At 39.1% G+C, this 24,610-nt stretch overlaps 1 protein-coding gene across 1 annotated transcript in view; it reads left to right on the top strand.

Moving 5' to 3' along the window:
- ANO2 (anoctamin 2) overlaps positions 1-24,610 on the top strand; it is a 536,951-nt gene that overhangs the window by 484,117 nt on the left and 28,224 nt on the right. Inside the window, exons 20-22 of the mRNA XM_036759072.1 lie at positions 6,048-6,200; positions 7,640-7,692; positions 10,034-10,215. Of these exons, the coding sequence (XP_036614967.1) occupies positions 6,048-6,200; positions 7,640-7,692; positions 10,034-10,215 (388 nt within the window). The remainder of the gene's footprint in view (positions 1-6,047; positions 6,201-7,639; positions 7,693-10,033; positions 10,216-24,610) is intronic.

Below are 24,610 nucleotides of genomic sequence, written 5' to 3'. Positions count from 1 at the left end.
GGATTTTAAAAACCAAATTAGGGTGGTAAAAGAAAACATGGAAAAATGGAAAAGTCCCTAAAGAATAAGATTGGTGAAATGGCCACGGAGATTCAGAATCTAAATAGAGAAAATGACACCCTGAGAGGTAAAATCAACCAATTGGAAAAGGAAACTCAAAAGCAAAATGAAACACTAACTCATTGAAAATTAGAGTTGAGCAAGTGGAAGCTAATGAATCTATGAGGCACCAAGAAGTAGTAAAGCAAAACCTTAAGAATGAAAAAATAGAAAAAAAAATGTGAAATATCTATTGAGAAAACAACCGACCTGGAAAATAGATTCAGGAGAGACAATTTAAGAGTTATTGGTCTACCAGAAATCCACAATGAAAAAAGGAGCCTTGACAGTATCTTCGAAGAAATTATCAAAGACAACTGCCCAGAGGTCCTAGAACCAGAGGGCAAAATAGTCATTGAAAGAATTCACCGATCACCCCCCGAAAGAGATCCCAAACTGAAAACACCAAGAAATATTATAGCCAAATTTCAGAACTATAAACTCAAGGAGAAAATACTGCAAGCAGCCAAAAAGAAGAAATTCACATATCATGGAACTACAGTCAGGATCACGCAGGATCTCTCAGCTTCCACATTAAAAGACAGGAGAAATTGGAATATGATATTCCAAAGGGCGAAGGAGCTGGGACTACAACCAAGGATCAACTACCCAGCAAAACTAAGCATAAATTTTCAGGCAAGGAGATGGACATTCAATGAACTAAGGGAATTCCAGACCTTCCTGATGAACAGGCCAGAACTCAATGGAAAATTTGATCTCCAAATACAAAACTCAAGTGAGACATAAAAAGGTAACCAGGGGGAAAACCCCAGAAAACTTATTAACCAATTAGGGCAGGTTGTTTGCATCTTTATGTGGGATTATATCATCTTATGTATGTTATATATATATATATATATATATATATATATATATATATATACATATATATATATATGTATATATATATATATATATATATATATACACACACACACACACATATATAGGTCAGTCTTGAGAAAGGTACAGCTATTATGACAATTGAAAGGGATACACATAGACTGTGAATGCCTGTATAAATTAACTGATGTAAAGATAAAAAATATAAGTAAGAGATATAAAGGGAGGGCTATGAGAGAAGAGGTAAGGAGGTAGTAGAAAAGGGTAAATTACACCAAATGAAGTGGCACAAAAACATATTATAGTGGAAGGAAAGAAGGGAGGGAGAAGAGCAGTATTTGAGCATCACTGTCATCTGATCTGGTTCAAGAAGGGAATAACATACCCTGATAAGTTTAGAAATCTAACTTGTCCTACGGGAAGTAGGAGGGGAAGGGGGGAAAAAAGGGAGGGGGGTGGTCAGAAGGGAGGGGAGAAGTAGCAAGTGGGAAATGGTAAGATAAGGGAGGGGAATAAAGAGGGAGGGTAAACTGAGGAAGGTGGCAGTCAAAGGCAAAACTTTGTTGAGGAGGAGAAGGGAAAAGGGAGAAATAAAAGCATAAACAGGGGGAAATAGGATGGAGAAAAAGACACAGATAGTAATCATAACTCTGAACGTGAATGGGATGAACACTCTCATAAAACAGAAGCAGATAGCAGAATGGATTAAAAACCATAATCCTACAATATGCTGTTTACAAGAAACACATTTGAAACAGGGGGATACACACAGGGTAAAGGTAAAAGGCTGGAGTAAAATATATTGTGCCTCAGCTAAAGTAAAAAAAAGCAGATGTAGCAATCCTAATCTCAGACAAAGCAAAAGTAAAGATAGATTTAATTAAAAGAGATAAGGAAGGACATTATATCCTGCTAAAAGGCACCATAAACAATGAAACAATATCATTGCTTAACATATATGCACCGAGTGGTAAGGCATACAGATTCTTAGAGGAGAGGTTAAGGGAGTTACAGGAAGAAATAGACAGCAAAACTATAATATTGGGAGACCTCAACCTCCCCCTTTCTGAACTTGATAAATCTCACCTCAAAATAAATAAGAAAGAAGTTAAGGAGGTAAACAGAATTTTAGAAAAGGCAGGTATGATAGACCACTGGAGAAAACTGAATGGGGATAAAAAGGAATATACTTTCTTCTCAGCGGTACATGGCACATACTCAAAAATTGACCATGTACTGGGGCATAAAAACCTCACAATCCAGTGCAGAAAGGCAGAAGTAGTTGCAGCACACTTTTCAGATCATGATAAAATAAAAATTATTTGTAACAAAGAACCATGGAAAAATAAGCTAAAATTTAATTGGAAACTAAATAATCTAATTCTAAAGAATGAGTGGGCCAAAGAACAAATCAGAGAAACAATTAATAACTTCATTCAAGAGAATGACAATAATGAAACAACATACCAAAACTTATGGGATGCAGCAAAAGCAGTTCTTAGGGGAAGTTTTATATCCCTAAATGCTTACATGAATAAAATAGGGAAAAAGGAGATCAATGATCTGGCCATACAGCTGAAAAAGCGGGAAAAAGAGCAAATTGAAAACTGCCAATTAAATACCAAATTAGGAATACTGAAAATCAAAGGAGAGATTAATAAAATTGAAACCAAGAAAACTATTGAATTAATTAATATTTGATTAAAAAAAAGAAAGAAGAAAATCAAATTACCAATATCAAAAATGAAGAGGGTGAGTTCACCTCTAGTGAAGAGGAAATCAAAACAATAATTAGGAATTATTTTGCCCAATTGTATGCCCATAAATTTGACAACCTTAGAGATATGGATGAATATCTACAAAAACATAAACTGCTCACGTTAACAGAAAAGGAAGTAAAATTTCTAAATAACCCCATCTCAGAAAAAGAAATTGAGCATGCCATCAATGAACTCTCTAGGAAAAAATATCCGGGGCCAGATGGTTTTACATGTGAATTCTATCATACATTTAAAGAACAACTAATTCCAACACTTTGTAGACTATTTGGGAATATAGGTGAAGGTCCTACCAAATTCTTTTTATGACACAAATATGGTACTAATGCCCAAACCAGGTAGAGTCAAAACAGAGAAAGAAAATTATAGACCAATTTCTCTAATGAATATTGATGCAAAAATTTTAAATAAAATATTAGCAAAAAGATTGCAGCAACTCATCACGAGAATAATACACTATGACCAGGTAGGATTTATTCCAGGAATGCAAGGCTGGTTCAATATTAGGAAAACTATTAGCATAATTGACCATATCAACAACAAAACTAGCAGAAACCATATGATCATCTCAATACATGCAGAAAAAGCCTTTGACAAAATACAACACCCATTCCTATTAAAAACACTAGAAAGCATAGGAATAAATGGAACCTTCCTTAAAATTACAAATAGCATCTACCTAAAACTATCAACAAGCATTATTTGTAATGGGGATAAGCTAGATGCATTCCCAATAAGATCAGGGGTGAAACAAGGATGTCCATTATCACCCCTACTATTCAATTTGGTACTAGAAACGTTATCTGTAGCAATAAGGGAAGAAAAAGAAACTGAAGGAATTAGAATAGGCAAAGAAGAAACTTAATTATCACTTTTTGCAGATGATATGATGATTTATTTAGATAATCCTAGTGAATCAAGTAAAAAACTACTTGAAATAATAAACAACTTTAGCAAAGTTGCAGGATATAAAATAAACCCATATAAATCCTCAGCATTCCTATACATTACTGACAAAGCCCAACAGCAAGAGATAGAAAGAGAAATTCCATTCAAAGTTACTGTAGACACTATAAAATATTTGGGAGTCTATTTGCCAAGACAAACCCAGGGCCTATATGAACATAACTATGACACACTTTTCACACGAATAAAGTCAGATCTAAATAAATGGAAAAATATCAGTTGCTCATGGTTAGGCTGAGCTAATATCATAAAAATGACAATTTAACCTAAATTAATCTATCTATTCAGTGCCATACCAATCGAACTACCAAAAATTATTTTACTGAGCTTGACAAAATAAAAACAAAATTCATCTGGAAAAACAAGAGGTCTAGAATATCTAGGGTATTAATGAAAAGAAATGCTAGAGAAGGTGGCCTAGCCATACCAGATATTAAACTGTACTACAGAGCAGCAGTCATCAAAACTACCTGGTACTGGCTAAGAAACAGAGGTGTGGATCAATGGAATAGGATAGGAATACAGGATAGAGAAGTCAACAACTATAGCAATCTACTCTTTGATAAACCCAAAGAGGCCAGCTTCTGGGCTAATCATTCACTATTTCACAAAAACTGTTGGGAAAATTGGAAAATGGTGAGGCAGAAACTGGGCATAGACCAATATCTTACACCATATACCAGAATAAAGTCAAAATGGGTTCATGATTTACGAGTAAAAGCTGATACTATAAGTAATTTTGGAGAGCAAGGAATAGTTTACTTCTCAGATCTATAGAAAAGAAAAGAATTCGTGACCCAACAAGAGATAGAGAACATTACAAAATGCAAAATGGATAATTTTGATTATGTTAAATTGAAATGTTTTTGTACAAAAAAAGCCAATGCAACAAAAATTAGGACGGAAGCAGAAAATTGGGAGAAAATCTTTACAACTAGTATCTCCGATAAAGGCCTCATTTCTAAAATATACAGGGAACTGAGCCAAATATATAGGAATACAAGCCATTCCCCAATTGAGAAATGGTCAAAGGATATGAACAGGCAGTTTTCAGAGGAAGAAATTAAAGCTATCTATAGGCATGTGAAAAAATGCTCTGGATCACTACTCATTAGAGAAATGCAAATCAAAACAATCTTAGATACCACATCTCTCCTGTAAGATTGGCTAAAATAACAAAGTAGGAGGATGATAAATGCTGGAGAGGATGTGGGAAAATTGGAACATTGTTACATTGCTGGTGGAGTTGTGAGATGATGCAGCCATTTTGGAGAGCAATTTGGAACTACGCCCAAAGGGCCACAGGAATGTTCATACCCTTTGACCCAGCAATACCACTTCTAGGGTTGTATCCCAAAGAAATCACACAACAGGGAAAGGGACCCATATGTACAAAGATATTTATAGCGGCTCTTTTTGTGGTAGCCAAGAATTGGAAATCAAAGGGATGCCCATCAATTGGGGAATGACTGAACAAGCTGTGGTATATGAAGGTAATGGAATACTATTGTGCCATAAGAAACGGGGATGATACGGACTTCGTAACAACCTGGTAAAACCTACACGACATAATGCTGAGTGAGTGGAGCAGAGTCAGGAGAACATTGTACACAACCACAGATATATGGATTCTGTGAGGACCAACCCTGACAGACTTCACTTTTATCAGCAACAGAAGGTGCAAGGACAACTCCAAGGGACTTACGATGGAGAATGCAATCTATATCCAGAGAAAGAACTGTGAAGTTTGCATACAGAATGAGGCACACTACATGCTCGCCTTTTTTTCTTCTCTTTTTGTTTTTGGGTTTTTTTTTGGTTCTGTTTCTTCTTTCTCATGATTCATTCCATTGGTCATAATTCTTCTCCACAACTTGACTGGTGTATAAATCAATTCAATGCGAAGTTAAAAAAAATGAGACAATGTTATATAGTCCATTGTGACCATAAAATGCTGTATGATAGTAGTGAGCATTAAGGTGCTTTAAGGTTTACAAGATGTTTTACAAATATTGTCTTATGTAATCCTCACGACACTCCTAGGAGGTAGGGGCTCTTATCATTTCCAATTTTAAAGATGTGGAAACAGACGTTAAGTGACTTGCCCAGGGTCACACAGCTTGTATGTGTTTGAGGCTGGATTTGAACTCAGGTCTTCCTAACTTCAGGTCCAGAACTTTATCACTGAGTCACCTAATTATCTATACACATCAGTTGTTCTTTTTATTATTAAAAGAGCAAGGAATAGATGGACAACAATTGGCTTGATGCATGGTATACCCAAATAATATTTGGGCAAAGTTATTATTGCCACTTCTTTTCTGCTTAAAACTGTGATGCTGGGTTTTTTTTTTCTCCTAGTTATCCAATTTGGATTTGTCAGCCTGTTTGTGGCCTCCTTTCCTCTGGCTCCATTGTTTGCCCTCCTCAATAATGTTATTGAAGTCAGGCTTGATGCAAAGAAGTTTGTTACAGAGCTGAGACGTCCTGATGCTGTGAGAACCAAAGATATAGGTATGTAACCCAGCTAGGAGGTACGATGTCTTTCCATGAAGAGTTTGGAGGTTGGTGGGGGTAATCAGAGAAGGATTCCCAGAGATCTCCCTGAAGCCCTTTCCCTTTTCCTTTCCTTTTCACACTACAGCTCCTGCCACCTGTGGTTCAAAGTGCCCTTCTCTTAACCTCTAGCCTTGCTTTTAAATCCTTGAATTGTCAGGTTTTGCAAAGCTTTCCAAAGGCTTTACCTCCATGCCCTCACTTTCAGGTAGGAGCGGCCCTAGGATCTCCTAGACCATAATCGATCTCCCCCATTCTTAGGAATTTCAAAGGATTCTCCCCACATGCTTACCTTACCTCTTTTGCAACAGCTCGGCGTATTTCAAATTCATACAAGATATCCCTGGTGCATGTTCTGCTCAAAGCTATTTGTCCATCCTCATCTGTCATTATTCCCCATCAGATATTTAGTGATCCAGTCACACCAGGCTATTCTCAATCTCTATTTTCACGCTGATCTTATCTCTGTAGCTTTCTTTATGACATTTCTCCTCCCCATAATGGACTACCCCAGACAGGCATCTGCCTGTTGAAGTTCCTTCAGGGCCTCATTTATGTACCACTTCCTTAGAGGTAGTGTGTATAGTAGGTAGAGAGTTGAAACTGGAATCAGGAAGTTCTGGATTCCAATCACACCTAAGATACTTACTGCCTGTATGAGTCAAACCACTTAACCTCTTTGCCTTAGTTTCTCCTGTCTAAAAGTAGGAGGTTGGACTAGATGACCTTTTGCATCTTACAAGTAAGTGAATTATGATGCAGTCACTGTGCAGGACCAGTTCCTCTAGGTGCTCAACAGGCTAAGCTAAACTTTTGCTATATAAACATTTTCTAACATGACCATATCTATACTTCTCCTTATAGCATCGGGATAGGGATGGGGGCAGGAACTGTGATTTCATTGGTATAGAGAACTCCCAGGTGAGGAAATATCCACTGAAAATGCAGATTGGCACCTTCTGTGCAATTTATAATCTTAGTTGCCTAGGGCACTGAGAAGCACCTATAATATTCCTTCCCATTCCAAATGCATGATCCTCTGATCCACTAAACCTCCTCCAATCCCACTCCCAGATGAAGGTTATCTCTCCTTCAAATTTCTCATAGCCCTTTTCCTAGTTCTCTTCCTTGCTCCTCACTCTCTCATGTACCATATTTACATAAGCTGCTTGAGAAGTAGGGGCAGGGTCTTATCTGTCTTTGTATCTCCTTTTCACCTGGCACAGTGCCTTGTATAAAGTGTAGGTATTCAATAAATGTTTGTCAATTTTAATTGAATTATCTGTGATTCTTCATCTTGAACACCACCACTTTCATTCCCATTACTATTATGCTACAGCTAAATCAAGCAACCCAGTGATGAGAGTGACCTGGCATCTGCCCTTTCTTTCTTGCAGGAATTTGGTTTGACATCCTTTCAGGGATTGGAAAGTTCTCCGTTATAAGCAATGTAAGTGTACAAATGGATGACACCTTTGACCTCCCTTCGAGTGCTACCAGATGAGTCCGGGTCTTTCTAGCAGCAGGAATAGCCCATGCATGTTTCCTTCCTATCTAACTCTAAATATGCCTTCATTTACAATCATAAGTCATGTCTTAGGTTGCAGAAAGTGCAGTAAATGAATTTTGGCAGGTCTCTAACATGCACTAGGTAAGTTATTGTGAACATCAAAATGGACATCATTTAACATCTCTAAGGCTAAGTTTCTTCATGTGTGAAATAGAGATAGTTCATGCTGTGCCTATATGATGGAGTTATTGAGATTATCAAGTGAGTTGACACATTGAACAGTACTTGGCAAACCTAAAAGGACCATCTCAATGTCAGCTGTTATTATTTTATGACTGAAAAACTTATTCCTATTTTTCAATTTCTTTTCTGACAATGGCATCTCTAAGCTGCTTGTCTTGTTTGATGGGGAGATAGCTTAGCTCAGGAAACGAAACTAGAAGATCTTTGCTCATTTCCCGCCCCCCCCCCCCGCCCCTGGCCCGAACCACAGCAGTTTTTTAGTTTCTGGTTCTATTTGTTCAAAGAAGGGCAGAAAATGGCTTGATGGATGGGAAGATGGCAGATCAATCAGTTCCTTTCTGAGTTTTGCTGCTAATAGGTTGAATTTAGGAAGCATCTACATTGGACCACTGGAATAGAAATAACAGAAAATGAATTGAACTCTACTTTGGGGGGGGTATCTAGGCTATAATAATAATAATTAGCATTTATACATATTGTACTTTAAGGTTTGCAGCATATGTTACAAATATCTCATTTGATCCTCACAATGATCCTGGGAGGTAAGCACTATTATTATCCAAATTTCACAGATGAGGAAACTGAGGCATCAGAGATTAAGTGACTTACTGAGGATCACATAAATTGGAAGTATCTGAGGTTGGCTTTGAACTGGCCTCAGATCCAATGTTCTTTTCACTGTGCCACCACATAGCTGCCTTCTCATTTTTTTTTTAGGAAAAACTCCATTGTCTTTGGCAAGAAAGAGGGCAAAGAAGTCTCCCTAGAAGATATTCATATATGTATATATATATATATATTTTTTTTCATACATATTCATTCTTTCATTCAACATGTATTTATCTGAGATGCTAAACACTGATGCAGGATGCAGTCCCTGTTTTCAGACTCTAGTCTGCTTCACTGTCTCCCAGATAAAATGGGAGGAATGACATCTATCATGAGATAATGTAGGTGAAGTTGTTTTGAGAAGAAATGAAAATAGTGAAGAAATGAAGATTCCTCAAAAAAACTAAAGAATGGTATATTTGGTAGTCTTATGTCTCCCAGGTCACTCATGAGAAAATAAATGTTTCTCTGTACTATATATTACACCGAGAGGTATTCCAACCGCTATGGCTTATAGGTTGATTCTAATATTGATTTTCCTTCTATAGAGTAATCAATACTACACACAAGATGTTATCTTGGGCCTAATCCCATATTTCACGTAATCAGGACCTTTGGATCAAAGATTTAGGGACCCTTCATTTTACAGATGAAGAAACCAAGGTTTAGAAAAGTGAATGACCATGATCACATGTCAGAGACAAGATTTGATTCCAGGTGTACTGACTCCAGCACACCAAGCTCCCTCTCAAAGATAAGCAGGAAATGAATGCTAAGGAGATAAGAGATGTTACCACAAGCTTCTTAAATGTGGATTAGCTTCTCAACCCCCAATCTAAATTGCTTAACATTATTTGGTACAAAGATATCACTCAGCTCTAACACTGTAATGATAATGCTCTCCATTTTATGTTCTACAAATTACTTCCCCATTAATTATCTTGTTAATTGTCCAAATAATCTTATGACTTTGCTAGAACCTTTATGTTTCTCTCCATTTTATAGAAGAGGAAATTGAGGCTGATCTAAAGAGTTTAAGTGACATGCTTAAAGTCATGTGATTAATTCTGGGCAGAACTGAAATTTGAAACCATAGTATTTGACTCAGAGTTGTGTTCTTTAAAGCAAACCACATTGGCTCTCTAAAATTGGTTCAATTCACATTTGCCAGCATCCTTTGTCATGTCTGATGGTAGAACTGGCCATGTGACTGCATCAGTGACTTACTGGGCTACTGAATTGCATGAAGGATTGCCTTCGCATCCGTGCGATATTATGATTCTACCTTATCAGAGACAGTAGTATCCCAAGATGGAGTCCCTAGAAATGGATGTTTGTTGAAGTAAAGCAATCAGGTGTCACCCCAGATCACATACCTCTGTCTACATCCCACATCACCATTCAACAGCAAATTGGTTTTGTCTCTTAGGCCTTTGTCATTGCTGTCACCTCCGACTTCATTCCCCGCCTTGTGTACCAATACTCCTATAGTCAAAATGGGACCCTTCACGGCTTCATCGACCATACTCTGTCCTATTTCAATGTCAGCCAGCTGAAGGAAGGGACACAGCCAGAGAACTCACACTTTGGCCAGGAGGTTCTGTTCTGCAGGTAATGTTTTTCTTCATAAAAGTAGAGGTTGGGAGAAGAAGAGGGGCGGGGTGGGGACAGACTTCTGAGGACTGGTGACCTCAGTATCATGGTGATCTGGGAAAGAGATCTTGGTTCTGAGTCCAAATTTTTCATCAACTGATTCACCTGCTGACACAAAACCAAGTCCTAGTATCACAAAACTATAGAATATTTTAAGTGGAAGAAACCACTAAGAAAATTCTCCCATTTTTCGTATAATTAAACAGGCTCAGAGAGAAATTGATTTGCTTAAAGCCATGTTCACTGCCATTCCCTAAAACAACCCAGTTTCAATCAATTCAACAGCTATCAGTTGAGTGCTTCCCACGAGACCACAGCTTCCTCAACATTCCAAGGAACCCAAAGCTATAAGATCGGGTTAATCTCCACAAAGAAGGGAGGGCGTTTCAAGCAGGTAGAGGGACATGATGACCTGAGCTGAATCTTGTAAATGAGGAATGGCACAATATTAATGATGTAGGGAGAAAATATTACATATTTTCTCTATTTTTTGTTGTTATTATTTAGTTGTTTCAGTTGTGTTCAACTCTTTGTGATCACATTTGGGGTTTTCTTGGCAAAGACACTGCTGCGGTTTGCCATTTCCTTCTCTAGCTCATTTTAGCGATGAGGTAACTCAGGCAAATAGGGTGAAGTGACTTGCCCAGGGTCACACAGCTAGTAACTGTCTGAGGCCAAATTTGAATTCAGATTTTCCTGACTCTAGGACTAATGCTCTATCCATTGAGCCACCTAGTTGCCCTATGTATTTATATGTATGTATACGCATGCACATACATATATAAAGACATAAAATATATATAATGTTTTCTCTTTATGTTTTACATATTTCCATATATATTTATATGTTTTCACTATGTGAAAGTGGCAGTTTTATGTGGGGGGGTGGGAGAATAAAACTGGAGAGTTGAGTCGGTACCAAATTATGGAGACCTGGAAATCCAGGCATAGGAGTTAAGACTTGGTTCAATCAGGAGTAGGAAACCATTGAATATTTTTGAGCAGGAAACTTTAATGACATATATTTTAAAAAAGATTAATCTGGTTTTTGTATGTAAAATTGAATACAGGCAGGAAAATTTAGGAAACTGTGGTCTAGATATAAGGTAACAAGGTCCTCGTGAAGGGTCACATTACTGAGAGCATTAGAGAGAAAGAAGAACTAATGCTTTTTCTTTTTTTCACATTTATTTATTTTATTTCTAATTTATGGAATAAAACAAAAATTTCCTTAATGCTTTTTTCTCTCTGACTTTCTTCTGTCTCTTTCTCTTGCTGGCCCAATGCAGGTATTGGCCTCAGCACTGTTATCATCTCCTCTTCATTCACAATCACTTAGGAAACTTTGTCTTCTGCTGCCCAAGCCTTGATTGAATCTTGGGGGTCCACTGGTTTCAGGACCCTTGGAGGGGATGGCCCAGGTGCCTCTGCCTTTTTCCCATACCCTTAGTCCTTGACCTCTTGGAATGGCTACCAAATATTAATATCAAGCCTCCTAAAGGTTCCCTAGACATTTAGGATGCTTCTGCCTCTAGCTCCTTTCACAGAGGCCACGCTCTTTGAAAAAGGCCATCTACAATAAGCATTTCCATATTCTCTTCTCACACTCACTTCTTAGCCCCTTTTCAATCCAGCTTCTTATATCATTCCATGAAAAGTGCTATCTCCAAAGTTACCAGTGAACTCTTAGTTGTCAAATTCAATGTTTTTTTTTTCCCAATCTTTATTCTTCTTTACCTCTCTGCAGCATTTGATGCTATTGGTTAACCTCTTCTCCTTAACCTCTTCTCTCTTGGTTTCAGAACATCCTTCTCTGGTGGTTCTCCTCCTACCTATTTGACTGCTACTTGTCAGTCTCCTTTGCTGGGTCCTCATCTCAGTCATATCCTCTTATGGTTACATAGGTAACTTACAGTGTCCTGTCTTGGGCCCTCTTCTCTTCTTTCTCTATACTTGGATTTATGCTGATCCTTCTCAGATTTACCTATCCTGATCTCACCTCTCTGTTGATCTCCAATCTCACATCTCCAAATGATTTTCAGACATCCCAAGGTGCATGTTAAGTAAACACCTTAAACTCAACTGTCCAAAAAGGAACTCGTTATCTTTCCCTCTAAATCCCTCACCCCCACATAACTCTTCTATTACCGTTAAAGGCAACACTATCATCACAGAACCTCAGGTTTACAACCTAGGTGTCATTCCTGACTCCTATCTCTCACCCTCCACCCCACCCCCACCATATCCAGTCTGTTTCCAAGGCCTGTTTTACTTTTGCAACATTTCTTTCATGTCCCCTTCTCTCCTCTGATACTTATACCATCCTTATGCAAGTCTTCATCAACTTATGTTTGGATGAATGTAATAGTCTGCTGTTGAATCTGTCTGTCTCAAATCTCTCCAACTTCCATTGAACCACCAAAGTGATTTTCTAAAAGCAGAGATCAAACCATGTCATACTTTCCCCTCCCCTGTTCCCCGCCCCACCCGGTTTCCTACTCAAAAAACCCCAGTGGTTGATTCTCTATTGCCTTCAGGATCAAATACAAAATCCGTTTCTTGTCCAAAGCCCTTTATAATGTACTCCTCACCCCTTCCTAGTCTTATACTTTGTCCTCTGCCACAAACACTACAATCCAGTGATACTGGTTTCCTTGCTGTTCCTAGAACAAGACCTTCCATCGCTCAGCTCTGGGGATTTTATCTGACTGTGCCTCATGGTCCGGTGCTCCCCATCCTTATCTCTACTTACTGGCTTCCTTCAAGTTCCAACTAAACTCACATCATCCAAACCTTTTGCAATCACTCTTAATTCTAGTATCTTCCCTTCTTGTAATTATTTCCTATTTATCCCGTATGTAGCATGTTTGTGCGTATATGTTTGCTTTTTGTTTCCCCATTAGATTGGGAGCTCATTGAGGGAAGGGTCTGTTTTTTCCTCTTTTTTATCTCCAGTGTTCAGCAGTGTCTGGCACATGGTAGATGCTAATAAATGTTAATTGACTGACTGACAGTGACCTACCATGAGCTGGCTTTGTACTCTGATGCAGCTCAGTGATTGAACTGACTTTTAGGATCCCAAAATCTGAGCATGACAGAGTTGCCTCTGTTTTCTTGTTCGCTGACCTACCTTTGTCCTCTATGATGGCTCCAATAATACAAGGCTAAGTTCCAGCTGGTTTCTGGCCATATTTATTGGAGATTTCTCTCGCTTCAGGTTCCTTTGGCACATCCCTGACCAGAGAGACCACGGGCTTCTAACCATGTTGTCGTACAGTTCTGGGCTATTCAAAGAAGCCTACTTATATTTTGCTTTCAATCTATTGACCACTCCTTCACCTAGCACCCTATTAAGATTTTGCTGAGGAGTTTCTTAGAGAAGCTAGGGTTAGCTATAATGTTTGGCTTTATTGGAAATAATGTCATGCCTTAATGATGGTGATTTCTACTCCTTGGCACTGCCTCTACATTCTTCAGTTTACTTGTAAAATTCTGATAAAATGAATGAAGCAGTAATCTTTGGAGCTAGCTGAATTTTTAGGGCAGTTACTAGCAATAGAGATAAGGCTGAGCCTTTGGTTTCGCAAATCTTTTCTGTAAGATTTTTGTGTAATTTTTTTTAAATTAAAAAATAAATTAATTTAAATTTAATTAAATTAAAAAACATTTTTTAAAAATATGCTACTACAGAGAAGTAAAGAGTTTTATGGGTATACAGAATAGACATGAGGGTCAGACAAGTGGAAGTTATATCAATATTAAACAAATGGTTTAGGAAACAGAAAGACAATGACCATGGTGGTCTGTTTTCACATGTGCTACCATGAGCTAAATTGCTTTGGGACCTCTAGGTGGGGGAGGAAATGGCTCCTCTAGATTTGGACACCCAGGACAAAACTCTATTTGGTCAATCTGCTTCACCCGAGTTCTCGTTCTGCTACAGTGTAGAGAGGGCTAAAAAGTAGAGGTAGTGGAATTCAGCGGAGGGTTATTGGGAGGATTGAATGAGATAGCATTTTTCACTTCTGTGTGAGCTTGGACAAATCATCTCCTCTCTCCGTGCTTCAGTCTTCTTGTCTATAAAATGAAAGTGTTATACTAGGTCATCTGTAAAGTCCCTTCTGTTCCAATGTTATATGTTAACATGAGTCTGTGATTTGGGAATTTAGCACTTAATTCAAATGTTGTGTATTCTAAGAATGTTGGAGAAAATCACTAACTCGGTGCCCCAGGTACTATACCAACTAGATAGAAGGATCATAATTAAGACAGAACTGAATTCTCTGGAATATTGTTGGGCTAGTCTTAGAATAAGAAATGATGGAAAAATGAGAGAGAAAACCTTTCTATAACCTGGAGATAGGCCGTCCTTCCTTAAGTCTCTATTTTGACCTACCCTTAATCACTGAATGGGCATTGCCTCAGTCAAGCTGAGACCTGGGAAAGCCCTTAGCTTGAAAAGGCCAAAGACTCCTATGGCCTCCCGGGCCATCTCCGGTCATCCTTATCTATAACTTACCACTGGATCTAGATATCTCCAGAGAAGAAAGTGAGGCTGATGACTTTGCACAGCCCTCCCTCACTTGAATCCAATTCACTTGCATGTCATGGCATCACCTTCCTGATGTCACATCCTCTTCCAGAATGAAGGACAAACAAAACAACATGATCCAACCTAAATACAAAGCTTGCCCCTGGCAAAAAGTGTTGAGGACATGTTGACTCTTGTTATTGGTCTTCAATGACCTTGGGAGATAAAACAATGGTCAAATAAAAGTTCTTCCAGGGCTCTAACCTAGCTTTATCAGGTATGAAGGTATCTTAAAAATAGCAGAGCAAGATAGAAAACTCTCTGACTAATCCTGCAGGATGCATTCCAACATATTTGGAACAGCATTTTCTGTGGCAGTCAGAGTGCTCTGGCAAAGATGCTCCATAAACAGTCCAGTGACGTCAATACACAGGACGTGATTAGCATCTGATGAGGCTGAAGGACCTCAGTGTCGCCAGGGAGGCTGGATGAGGGCTGTACCCTGGGGAATTGGACTTCATGTCCCTTATTTGGGCCCCTTTATCCTGCCCTAGTGGATAAGCTTGGCTTCTGAGCCAGACAGGGCCCCAGAGACACTGTCACCCATCTGTTTGGAGGTGGCAAGCAGAGCTCTGCCATCCTGAAAGAAGAGGTTGGGTGGTGGCTGTTTTTTTGCATTTCCTAAGTACTTCCATATTCTCTTAGAGCCTGGAGCTGCCTATCATCTGCTCCCTGCTGAAATGTACAGATTTAGCTTTTTCTAGTATTCTCTTTCCTGATCTTTATCAGCTGGCCAAACTGACATAGTTCTCAATCATTTCTAATTGCCCATGCTGTCTTTTTCTTGTTAAATACCAATTACAAAAGGCAATTTTTAAGAAGCTTGCATGGTTTAAAATCATTGGAGCTGACTATGTTTAGCATTAATATGGCATTAATTCCCATCGCACTGAGGCCCTTCAAATGATTTTTAAGCTACCACATGCTTTTAGCATATGAGGCAGACAGACCCCCTAAATTGGCTCACAGTTTAGTTGAAATGTTATTTAAAAAATAATGTTTAATGATTGCATTTGGTATTGATCTCCCTCCACCTTCCTTGTTCATAAGATTAGTGGGGTTGTTTTGGGGGATCAGGGGCGAGAGGGAGAGTTATCATATAAAAGTTTCATTCTAGATCTAAAAATGTTGTAAGATCCTTCCAATCCTTACTGTGACCCCTTCATCTTTAAATAGAGAAAGCTAACATGTTGGACTAATATTCAGTAGAATCTGTGTTCATATCCTACTTCTACCACCTACTAGCTATGTAATCATGGGCAAATCATTTAACTTCTATGAGCCCTAAATCTTACAAAGAAATTTTTTTCTTATGATACCATGAGATAATGTATGTGTGGCATCCTTCAATCACTCCCTTAACTTGAACTAACATGGGCAGGTTTGGACACCCATATGGATAACTGCAAACTCAGATTCTCTAGGTAACCTTATGGGTGACCATTCCTAACAGTATAGCTCATGAACCCCCATCAATGTACTTCTCATTAACAACCAATGGTAGATTCAGTTAGCTTTTAGAAAAGGTATTTACTCAAATGGTATAGTAAGTACTATAGTTACAAAGCATTCCCCTCCAGAGCCTGGACTCTACTCTCTTCACAAAGATACAAAGAGTTTGGGGAAGAGTGAGCATAAACTTAAAGTATAATAGTAGTGAGGCGCATGTGTAGGGAACACATATGAACAAGGCAGTTCAAAACTCTGGCACAGCACAACATTCTTTTCTCAGAGTCCTCATAAAGTTAGTGTCAGTGATCACAAGTAACTGCTGCTTTTTTTCAGTCATTTCAGTCTTGTCTGACTCTTTTCATGACTCCATTAGGGGAGTTTTTTGGCAAGGATACTGAAGTCATTTGCCATTTCCTTCTCTAGCTCATTTTGCATATGAATAACTGAGCCAAACAGGGTGATGTGACTTGCCCAGACTCACTCTGAAGCTGGACTTGAACTCAGGAAGGTGAATCTTCCTGACTCCAGGGCCAGCAGTCTATCCACCACACCACCCAGCTCTTCCAGCTCTGTGGCTATGGTGGGCTATCTTCCCACAGGCAGATGAGAGGTAAAGCTGGCCTAGCTCATCTCAAAGCACAATTGGACTCCCTTTTCAATGGGTTGTTACTATCTCTACTAACTCCAGTATCAGGTTCAGTTGGGTATTACTCTGCTCTTTCATCAAGGCTTTGGTTCCCAAAGTGGATGGTATCACTCCCTGGGGGGCACTGGGACAATCCAGGGGATGGTTGTAGCTTCAGGTGCAATTAGAGGGCATTGAATAAAAATAAAGGGGTGGTGGAAGCATAAGGAAAGAAGGCAAGAAAATTTTGAAAAACCATTCATTTATGTTTCATCTGTTGTGTGACAGAGTTAAAGTCATAGTGATTACATTATTTTCCAAATAAACACACAAAATACAGGTTATAACTGATCCATGGTGAAGTCTGCCAACAGGTCTTAACAAGAAAGTGTTGGCAGGCCAGTGTGTCCTGCATTGTTGGGAAGTCCAGCACGCAGGGCAGGAATTTACAATGTAATACTATATGGTCACATGATGCAATATCACATCATCAAAATCTCAACGCAGGAAAACTCCACAAATTTACAACAAATTATTAAATTTAAGTTGCATCATTTCAAAAAAAGATTTATATTTTTTTGAAATGATGCAAAGTTCAAAAACAACCCCACAAAACCTACCATTAAAGGATTAAAGAAAATAGATTGGGGGGGAGAGTGTGCTGAGTACTATTTTTTTTAAAAGGGGGAAGTAGGTCAAATAAGTTTGGGAACCTCATTCTAGGGTGTTACAATCTTCTTTTCAATTGAAATGCTACTATACTATGAAGGATAGACATTGTCAGAAACTTCTCTGAAGGTTGGGCAGCTGCGTGGCAGAGTGGGCAGTGCTGGGCCTGGAATCAGGAAGACCTGAATGCAAATCTGACCATAGATACTTACTAGGTGTGTGACCCTGGGCAAGTCATGTAACCCTGTTTGCCTCAGTTTCCTCATCTGTGAAATGAGCTGCAGAAGGAAATGGCAAACCATTCCAGTATCTTTGCTAAGAAAACCACAAGTGGGGTCACAAAGAGTCAGACACAACTGAAATGACTGAAGAACAACTCAAAAACAAAGCAATTCTCTGAGGATTAGAACCTGGGCTTTGAGGTCTCTCTGCCACTACCATTTGACAATTTTCTTGGTTCAGAGCTAGGTTTCCTCCCTGAGTTACCACACCCCAATTTATGATGACCAACCAGATTCTCCTTAGGTCTTAATCAAAATGAGTGGGTGGGGACAAAGGCACTGAGAGACATTATGCCCTGGGGCATGTTCACATTCATTGACTCTGCTGGCCTTTTCTTGTGCATTAAATTACTCAAAGATTAAGAATCTCTTGTAAGGTGTGCAATGCTTCATTTACACCTAAAAGAGCCTCACCCCTATATTATATTTTCTCTGTTTTTGTCCCTTAAGGCCTTCAGTTTAGCTGTAGTCTAAAAGGGGCATACCCTTACATATGTAAAATGCTTTGTAAACTTTAAAGTGCTACATAAATGCTTATTACTATTATTATTATTTTAAAAATCACTTCCTAGGGAAAAAATTTTGGCTGAATCTCTCCCATCCTTCCCTGGCCTCCCAACAATCTCAGTAACTAGAACTACATGAAAAACGGTCCCAAGACTCGATAATTTCCCATTTCACTTCTCTGGACTTTGGTTGGTCTATTTGTGAGATGAGGGGATTAAGGCAGATCTGATCTCTAAGGAGTCTTCCTTTTCTCAGGAAGATGAGTCTTTCCGACACCAGGGCCAGCATGCTATCCACCACATATGATCATATGATTAAGACCCCTTCCCATCCTATCTTTTTTTTTTTTATAAAGGGAAGGTTTTCTTTCTCTTTTTAGGATTAATTTATTTATTTTTAGTTTTTAATATTCATTTCCACAAGATTTTGAGTTATAAATTTTCTCCCCACCTCTCTCCTACCCCCCACCCCAAGATGGCATGCATTCTGATTACCTCTTTCCCCAGTCTGCCTCCCCTTCTATCACCCCACCCCTCCCCCTATCTCCTTTCCCCTTACTTTCTTGTAGGGCAAGATAGATTTCTCTACCCCACTATCTGTATATCTTATTTCCCAGTTGCATGTAAAAACAGTTTTTAATATTTGTTTTTAGACCTTTGAGTTCTAAATTCTCTACCTTCTTTCTTCCTCACCAACCCTCCTTGAGAAGACAAGCAATTCAATATAGGTTATACATGTATCATTATGCAAAATACTTCCATAACAGCCATGTTGTAAAAGACTAACTATATTTCCCTACATACTATCCCATCCCCCATTTATTCAATTTTCTACTTTGACCCTGTTGCTTTTCAAAAGTGTTGCTTCTGGGAGGCGGAGCCAAGATGGCAGCTGGAAAGCAGGGACTAGCGTGAGCTCCCTGCCGAGTCCCTCCAAAAACCTATAAAAAATGGCTCTGAACCAATTCTAGAACTGCAGAACCCACAAAACAGCAGAGAGAAGCAGGGCTCCAGCCCAGGACAGCCTGGATGGTCTGTGGGTGAGGTCTATCCCACACGGAGCTGGGAGCTGGGAGCTGGAAGCAGAGGAGAGCAGGGCCCAGCGTGAGCTGCTCGGATCAACCAGACCAGGAGCTGGGTGGAGCGGGCCCTAGCGCCCTTAATCAGTGAGCTGCGGCAATTACCTGACTTCTCAACCCACAAACACCAAAGACAGTGGAGAAGGTTAGTGGGAAAAGCTGCGGGGAGTGGAAGGAGTTCACGGTCAGCCACCGCCCCAGAGGCAGCAGAGCTGGGGCTGCTACAGCTGCTGTTGCTTCCGGCCCCAGGCCCACCTGGTGGGAGGAATTAAGTGGTGGATCAGAGCAGGAGTGCACAGCCTGCTGAAGATCTAAGCCCAGTCCAGGTTGGGGGTTCTTGGGGAAGGAGGAGTGCCGGTGTGGCAGAGCTGGCGCATCCCCCCCACCAAAATGTGGAACATAGAACTCTTTAGTCTACAAGCAGTCACACCCCACTGAAAAACTCAAGGGTCAAGTTAGTTGGTTGGGAATATGGCCAGGCAGCGAAAACACACCCAGATTCAGTCTCAGACTTTAGATTCTTTCTTTGGTGACAAAGAAGACCAAAACACACAGGCTAAAGAAGTCAACACAGTCAAAGAGCCTACACCAAAAGCCTCCAAAAAAACGTGAACTGGTCCCAGGCCATGGAAGAGCTCAAAAAGGATTTGGAAAAGCAAGTTAGAGAAGTAGAGGAAAAATTGGGAAGAGAAATGAGAAGGATGCGAGAAAACCATGAAAAACAAGTCAATGACTCACTAAAGGAGACCCAAAAATACTGAAAAATACACTGAAGAAACCAACACCTTAAAAATAAACTAACTCAAATGGCAAAAGAGCTCCAAAAAGCCAATGAGGAGAAGAATGCCTTGAAAGGCAGAATTAGCCAAATGGAAAAGGAGGTCCAAAAGACCACTGAAGAAAATACTACCTTAAAAATTAGATTGGAGCAAGTGGAAGCTAGTAACTTTATGAACAATCAAGATAATATAAAACAGAACCAAAGGAATGAAAAAATGGAAGATAATGTGAAATATCTCTTTGGAAAAACTACTGACCTGGAAAATAGATCCAGGAGAGATAATTTAAAAATTATTGGACTACCTGAAAGCCATGATCAAAAAAAGAGCCTAGATATCATCTTTCAAGAAATTCTCAAGGAGAACTGCCCTGGTATTCTAGAGCCACAGGGCAAAATAGAAATTGAAAGAATCCACCAATCGCCTCCTCAAATAGCTCCCAAAAAGAAATCTCCTAGGAATATTGTCGCCAAATTCCAGAGCTCCCAGATCAAGGAGAAAATACTGCAAGCAGCCAGAAAGAAACAATTTGAGTATTGTGGAAACCCAATCAGAATAACCCAAGATCTGGCAGCTTCTACATTAAGAGATCGAAGGGCTTGGAATACGATATTCCAGAGGTCAATGGAGCTAGGATTAAAACCTAGAATCACCTACCCAGCAAAACTGAGTATCATGCTCCAAGGCAAAATATGGATTTTCAATAAAATAGAGGACTTTCAAGCTTTCTCAGTGAAAAGACCAGAGCTGAATAGAAAATTTGACTTTCAAACACAAGAATCAAGAGAAGCATGGAAAGGTAAACAAGAAAGAGAAATCATAAGGGACTTACTAAAGTTGAACTGTTTTGTTTACATTCCTACATAGAAAGATGATGTGTATGATTCATGAGACCTCAATATCATAGTAGCTGAAAGGAATATGCATATATATATGTATAAGTGAATGTGCATGTATGTATATGTGTATGTGTATATATATATATATATATATATATATATATATACACACACACAGAGAGAGAAAGAGAGAGAGAGAGAGAAAGAAAGAGAGAGAGAGAGCGGACACAGGGTGTTGAAGATGAAGGGAAGATATCTAAAAGAAATAAAATCAAATTAAAGGATGAGAGAGGAATATATTGAGAGAGGGAGATAGGGAGAGATAGAATGGGGTGCATTATCTCACATAAAGGTGACAAGAGGAAGCAGTTCAGTGGGAGGAGGGGAGAGGGCAGGTGAGGGGGGAATGAGTGAATCTTGCTCTCATCAAATTTGGCCTGAGGAGGGAATACCATACATACTCAATTGGGTATCTTACCCCACAGGAAAGAAAAGGGAAGAAGATAAAAAAGGGGGGGGATGATGGAGGGGAGGGCAGATGGGGGTGGAGGTAATCAAAAACAAACACTTTGGAAATGGGACAGGGTCAAGGGAGAAAATTCAATAAAGGGGGATGGGTTGGGAAAGAGCAAAATATAGTTAGTCTTTCACAACATGAGTATTGTGGAACGGTTATACATAATGATACACGTGTGGCCTATGTTGAATTGCTTGACTTCTTAGGGAGGGTGGGTGGGAAGGGAAGAGGGGAGAGAATTTGGAACTCAAAGTTTTATAAACAGATGTTCAAAAACAACAAAAAAAAAGTTTTTGCATGCAACTAGAAAATAAGATACACAGGCAATGGGGCGCAGAAATTTATCTTGCCCTACAAGAAAGGAAGAGAAAAGGGGATGGGAGGGGAGTTGGGTGACAGAAGGGAGGGATGACTAGGGAACAGGGCAACCAGAATATACGTCATCTTGGAGTGGGGGGGAGGGTAGAAATGGGGAGAAAATTTGTAATTCAAACTCTTTTGAAAATCAGTGTTGAAAACTAAATATGTTAAATAAATAAATTTAAAAAAAAACAAAAAAAAACAAAAAACAAAAGTGTTGCTTCTGACTAGCCCCTCCCCCAATCTGTCCTCCCTTCTATCATCACCCCCCCCTTATCGTCTCCCCCCCATTTTCCCGTAGGGTATGATACCCAAATGAGTGTGTATGTCATTCCCTCCTTAAGGCAAATCTGATGAGAGTAAGGTTCACTCATTCCCTTTCATCCACCCCCTCTTACCTCCATTGTAAAAGTTTTTTCTTGCCTCTTTTATGTGAGATAATTTACCCCATTCTATCTCTTCCTTTCTCCTTCTCTCAATATATTCTTCTCTCATCCCTTAGTTTTGTTTTTTAGATATCATTATTTCATATTCAACTCACCCTGTGCCCTCTGTCTATATATATATGTATGTATATAGATATAGATATAGATATAGATATAGATATAGATATAGATATAGATATGTGAATATTCCCTTCAACTACCCATCTTTCCATGTAGGAATGTAAACAAAACAGTTCTACTTTAGTAAGTCCCTCTTGATTTCTCTCTCTTGATTACCTTTTCATGCTTTTCTTGATTCTTATGTTTGAAAGTCAAATTTTCTATTCAGCTCTTGTCTTTTCATTGAGAATGCTTGAAAGTCCTCTATTTCATTGAAAATCCATATTTTGCCCTGAAATATTATACTTAGTTTTGCTGGGTAGATGATTCTTGGTTTTAATCCTAGCTCCTTTGACCTCTAGAATATTATATTCAAAGCCCTTCAATCTCTTAATGTAGAAGCTACTAGATCTTGTGTTGTCCTGATTGTGTGTCCACAATACTTGAATTGTTTCTAACTGCTTGCCATATTTCTCCTTGACCTGGGAACTCTTGAATTTGGCTACAATATTCTTAGGAGTTTTCCTTTTGGGATCTTTTCCAACAGGCAATTGGTGAATTCTTTCAATTTCCATTTTACTCTCTGGTTCTGGAATATAAGGGTAGTTTTCCTTGATAATTTCTTGAAAAATGATGTCTAGGCTCTTTTTTTTTATCATGGCTTTCAGGTAGTCCAATAATTTTTAAATTATCTCTCCTGGATCTATTCTCCAGGTCAGTGGTTTTTCCAATGAGATATTTCACATTGTCTTCTGTTTTTTCATTCCTTTGTTTCTGGCTCCTTGCAGTATTTTCTCCTTGACCTGGAAACTCTGGAATTTGGCTACAATATTCCTAGGAGTTTTCCTTTTGGGATCTTTTCCAACAGGCAATTGGTGAATTCTTTCAATTTCCATTTTGCCCTCTGGTTCTAGAATATCACAGCAGTTTTCCTTGATAATTTCTTGAAAGATAGTGTCTAGGCTCTTTCTTTGATGATGGCTTTCAGGTAGTCCAATAATTTTTAAATTATCCCTCCTGGATCTATTCTCCAGGTCAATGGGTTTTCCAATGAGATATTTTACATTGTCTTCTATTTTTTCATTCTTTTGGTTCTGTTTTATAATTTCTTGATTTCTCATAAAGCCATTAACTTCCATTTGCTTCCATTCTAATTTTTAAGGAATTGTTTTCTTCAGTGGTCTTTTGGACCTCCTTTTCCATTTGGCCAATTCTGTTTTTCAAGGCATTCTTTTCCTCATTGGCTTTTTGGACCTCTTTTGCCATTTGAATTAGTCTATTTTTTAAGGTATTATTTTCTTCTGTATTTTGGGGGATTTCCTTTAGCAAGCTATTGATTCATTTTTCATGATTTTCTTACATCTCTCTCATTTATTTTCCCAATTTTTCCTCTACTTGATTTTCAAAATCCTTTTTTGAGCTCTTCTATGGCCTGAGACAAATTCATATTTTTCTTGGAGGCTTTTGATGTGAGATTTTGACTGTTGTCTTCTCCTGGCTGTATGTTTTGATCTTCTTTGTCACCAAAGTAAGATTCTATAGTCTGAGTTTTTTTATACTGTCTGCTTATTTTCCCTGCCAAGTACTTGACTTTTGAGCTTTTTATCAAGTATGATTCTGCTTCTAGAGTGAAGAGTGCTCTGTCCCAAGCTTCAGGGGTTTTGTGCTGCTGTTTTCCAAGCCACCTGTTGGCATCTTTAAAGTTGGATGTCTTCTGAGGTGGTATGATGCATGGAGGGGTGTTTACTCTTCTCCTGGACTGTGCTCTAGTCTGTGAATGACCTTAAGCACTCTTTTCTGCCTTGGAACTGCTAGGAGCACTCCCTCTCCACAGCCACCACAAGCTCTGCCACACCAGTGCTCCTCCTCCTCCCTCAAGGGCTGCCAGCCAGGTTTGTGACCCAGATCTAAGCTGGGCAAAGCAAGAGAATCCTGCCTCAGTGCCAGCAAAGAGATCCCTGCAATCCCCCTCTGATCAGCTGCTTGATTTCCCCCCAGGGTCTGTAGGCCTGGAGCTCCAGAAGCTCCATTCTATCATTCTATGAGTCCTTGGTTCATGGAATAAATAGTTTATCCTCTTGAAAGGATGTTTTGAATGCTTCAGGGACAG

The sequence above is a fragment of the Trichosurus vulpecula genome, chromosome 5 (genome assembly GCF_011100635.1).
Source record: "Trichosurus vulpecula isolate mTriVul1 chromosome 5, mTriVul1.pri, whole genome shotgun sequence".
NCBI lineage: Eukaryota > Metazoa > Chordata > Mammalia > Diprotodontia > Phalangeridae > Trichosurus > Trichosurus vulpecula.
Note: the sequence above shows the minus strand (reverse complement) of the source record. Positions and strands in the feature narration are given on the sequence as shown.